At 41.5% G+C, this 4,321-nt stretch overlaps 1 protein-coding gene across 1 annotated transcript in view; it reads left to right on the forward strand.

Annotated features, from left to right (window-relative positions):
* The window catches only part of LOC107298477 (dynein heavy chain 3, axonemal-like), a gene marked incomplete at its 3' end in the record, with an annotated part of 20,128 nt that overhangs the window by 13,270 nt on the left and 2,537 nt on the right, over positions 1-4,321 (forward strand). The window contains exons 11-16 of the mRNA XM_015827856.1: positions 666-877; positions 1,783-1,874; positions 2,367-2,481; positions 2,911-3,027; positions 3,916-4,052; positions 4,250-4,313. Coding sequence (XP_015683342.1) covers positions 666-877; positions 1,783-1,874; positions 2,367-2,481; positions 2,911-3,027; positions 3,916-4,052; positions 4,250-4,313 — 737 coding nt within the window. The remainder of the gene's footprint in view (positions 1-665; positions 878-1,782; positions 1,875-2,366; positions 2,482-2,910; positions 3,028-3,915; positions 4,053-4,249; positions 4,314-4,321) is intronic.

The raw sequence follows: 4,321 nt of genomic DNA on the forward strand, positions 1-4,321 counted from the left end.
CCACGCCCTCATCAAACCCTAGGACCGCCCCTTTAGAGAACAGGAATGCAAGTAAAATTTGGGAGGGGCTATTTCCGGTGTGGGAGGGGCTATTTCCGGTGCGGCCGGCCCGGAAAAAGGTGCCGGAACGCGGTTCCGCCGCGTTCCGGCTGAAAAAAAGCCCTGATTATTATTATTATTATTATTATTATTATTATTAAAATAATATAGAACGAGTCCTCAACTTACGACAACTTACGTCTTTTTCCAAACAGGCATTTGTTAGAAGTTGTTTCCTTGTCAAAACAGCTTTCTAAAAACCTTTTCTTTCTCTGTTATCTTTGAGGCTGCCTTTTCTCCAATTAGAATCCCTGCACGAGGACCCGACCATCTTAAAAATTATATAATTCAAAAGAATATTATTCTGCTTCTTCACCAGTTCCAGCCATCCGTTTCTTGAGTGCTGATGGGGAGGGGAAGGATTTATAATTTATAATTCCTGCTGTCGTCACCTTAATGTCGCATTAATTCCGCTGTCACATTAATGCAGAAGGATCGTTTCTAATGCATATTTTCATGGAATTCAGAATGTGTCAAAGCTAATTGGTTTTGATAGCACGCTCCTGCTTATAACCAGCTGCGGGCGCTTTCTTTTAATATTTATATGTATTTTTTTTTGTATGCAGGGCCTGTTCTCCAGTTGAATGCGGAAGAAATCACGGAGGACGTCGCCAATATGTGGCGAACCATGTACAAATTGACAAAGACCTTTATCGATCTTCCTGGCCCCAAGCGGATGGCAGAGAACGTGAAATATAAAATTGACAAATTCAAACAACATCTGCCCGTCCTTTCAATTGCCTGCAATCATGGGATGAAAGACCGACATTGGGAACAGGTTGGCTGATCTGAACAATATGCGACATGCTCAATTGTTAAGGTTGTGTGTGTTGGTTGCAAGCTGTCAGCCCTCCGAGGTAGGCCCAGTTCAAGAAACAGATGACACCCTAGATCGAAGGCTACTTTTATTAGAATGACTAGAAAACAGGTAGCCGGACTAATAATGAGGGTGAAGATTCATTCTCTGAGTTTGTGGGTTGGTTTCCAGACGTTTTGTTGCCAGGCTAAGTAACATCATCAGTGGAGTTTAGGGAATGTCATTGTCAGCGTTCTTCTATTTGTAACAGCTTTGTATGGTCAACATACATTAAAAGTTCGATTAGGGTTTGTCACTTGTCATTTAAAGCGACAGTAAAGTTTCTATTCTACTCTACTCTACTCTACTCTACTCTACTCTACCCTACTGTACTCTACTCTACTCTATTCTACTCTATTTCCCCATCCATAATGTTCCTGCTATTCTATTCTATTCTATTCTATTCTATTCTATTCTATTCTATTCTATTCTATTCTATTCTATTCTACTCTACTCTACCCTACCCTACCCTACCCTACCCTACTCTACTCTATTCTATTTCCCCATCCATAATGTTCCTTCTACTCTACTCTACTCTATACTCTACTGTACTCTACTGTACTCTACTGTACTGTACTCTACTGTACTGTACTGTACTCTACTCTACTCTACTCTACTCTACTGTATTCTACTCTACTGTATTCTAATTCTATTCTATTCTATTCTATTCTATTCTATTCTATTCTATTCTATTCTATTCTATTCTATTCTAATTATTTTCTAACAACCCTGAAGACAGAGCAGTGCCATTATTCCCATATAATTTAGGATTTTCATCCATTTCTCCTGACGGCCTCTGTAATGCTTATCCCCCTTCTGATTTCCAGATCAGTGAGATTGTGGGCTATGAGATACGGCCAGATGAAACTACTTCGTTGATGAACATGTTGGAATATGGACTATCGAAATATATTGACAAGTAAGGAAGACCCCCCCCCAAATCCTTTGTCCTTGTTTGCTGAAACCAAAGACCAAATATGAACCAAACCACTGGTTCACATTTATGACATTTACAGAGTCCCAGGGTCACGCGATCCCCTTTGGCGACTTTCTGACAAGTGAAATCAATGGAGAAGCCGGATTCACTTAATAGCTGTGTTACTAATGCAACAGCTGCAGGGATTCACTTAACAACACTGGCAAGCCAGGTTGTAAAATGGAGCAAAGCTCACTTAACAACTGTCTTGCTTAGCAACAGAGAGCTACCTGTACAGGAAAAGGCAATAAATATATTTTCCTGATTGCATTTTGCAAAATGTTCCCCTTCTTCTCTTTTAGCGGCCCGAGCATCTGTCTTCCTGGATAACGGGGCTAAGCTGCGAAGCCAAAGCAGAGAACGTTGGATGTTCTTTTTCTTTCCTTCCAGGAGTATCAGGTGCCAACCTGGCTAATTTTCTCCTTTCCATTCTAGAATTGAGCCAATCGGCGCAGCTGCCAGTAAAGAATATTCCTTAGAGAAAAACATGGAAAAGATGAAATCGGAATGGGTCAACATCCGCTTCACTTTTGTGAAATATAGGGATACGGTCAGTACGTTTGTTTGTATGCTTGTTTTGTCATTGAATTCTGTTTTGATCTGACTCATGTTTTTCATGGAAGGCGTTGACTTCCTTGGACTCTGCTCCTGATCTGGCCATACAGCAGTGGCCACAATTGTGAAAAACCTTTTGGGAAAAGTGTACAGTAGAAATGCCACCTTTGGTTAAGTTTCCACCAATTTTTCTTAGACAGGAAGCATAGTAGATTATTAATGTAACGCATCTGTTCTCAAGAAGAGTATCCTTTGGACGTGTGGACTCAACTTTCAGAATTCCGCAGCCATCATGGCTCTTGAAGTCTACATCTGCAGGATGATGGATCCAATAGTTATATCGAGGAGTGAAAAAAGAGGTTTTAAAATCCTAGAAATTGAGCATTAAAAATAATTTCCCTGCAACCTACCGTTTTTCTTGCAGGATACCAGCATCCTTTCGGCCATCGATGACATTCAACTTTTGCTGGATGACCACATCATCAAGACGCAGACCATGTGTGGCTCTCCGTTTATCAAGCCGATCGAAGCAGAATGTCGGGCAAGTAGCCTAACAGAGGCTTGGGGCATACATCAGAATCCAACATCAGGGCTGAAATAGACGCTAGATTGTTTTGTTCAAGCTGGCCTCAATTTGACCTCCTTAAAGGATCCAAGGGTTAGAGTGTTTTGAACAATTGAAGGTGCAGTTTTGTAAATCTGGCTAATCAAATCACATAGATCAAACAGGAACATTGTTTATGTCTAGTGTTTTGGGTAGGGGTTAAAAATAGCAATAGCACTTAGACTTATATACCACTTCACACAGCTTTACAGCCCTCTCTGAGCAGTTTACAGAGTCAGCATGTGGCCCCCAACAATCTGGGTCCCCATTTTACCAATCTTGGAAGGATGGAAGGCTGAGCCAACCTGGAGCCAGTCAGGATTGAACTGCTGGCAGTGGGCAGAATTAACCTGCAATACTGCATTCTAACCGCTGCACCACCATCGCACTTTGATAAGCCCTTTGAATGCTGAAATGAAGTCAATTTTTTTTTCCAGAGGTGGGAAGAAAAACTTCTCCTGATGCAGGAAATTTTGGACAACTGGTTAAAATGTCAGGCAACCTGGCTCTACCTGGAACCCATCTTCAGCTCTGAGGACATTATTGCTCAAATGCCCGAAGAAGGCCGAAAATTTGGAATAGTAGACGCTTACTGGAAGGACATCATGGCCCAAGCGGTAGGAATTTATTTGCCTTTTGCCTGCTGGTCTATGAAATCCCCATTTCAGAATTTTGTCCAGAGTCATTGCCACACCACCTTAATTTTTTTTAAAAATATATTCTATTGCTTTTTTTACAATAACAATCTCCAGGGCCTGGTGTACAGCGTGTTGTCTTGGTTTATATATCTCCATAGATGTCTTTTATCTTTGTTCTAAAATGTAGGTTAAAGACACCCGGGTCCTCATTGCTACGGAACAGCCCAAGATGTTGAACCGACTTCAAGAAGCAAATATGTTTTTGGAAGACATCCAGAAGGGCCTGAACAATTACTTAGAAAAGAAGAGATTATTTTTCCCAAGGTAGGCCTCTTCCCAGTTGGCAGGCAAAGAATACTCATTACAACCGTTGGTTGACTAAGCACAGGATCATGCATTCGTTTCCCTCAGGTGCTGTTGGCTGGGGAATTCTGGGAGTTGAAGTCCAGACGTCTTAAAGTGGCTAAGATTGGAAAATACTAAAGTAACGGGCCTGGCTCTCTGGCATCTTTATTGAACAGGTTCTTCTTCCTTTCCAACGATGAGCTGCTGGAGATTTTATCTGAAACCAAAGATCCTCTCCGCGTTCAGCC

This window comes from Protobothrops mucrosquamatus, unplaced genomic scaffold, assembly GCF_001527695.2.
Source record: "Protobothrops mucrosquamatus isolate PMUCROS unplaced genomic scaffold, P.Mucros_1.0 scaffold4008, whole genome shotgun sequence".
Lineage (NCBI taxonomy): Eukaryota > Metazoa > Chordata > Lepidosauria > Squamata > Viperidae > Protobothrops > Protobothrops mucrosquamatus.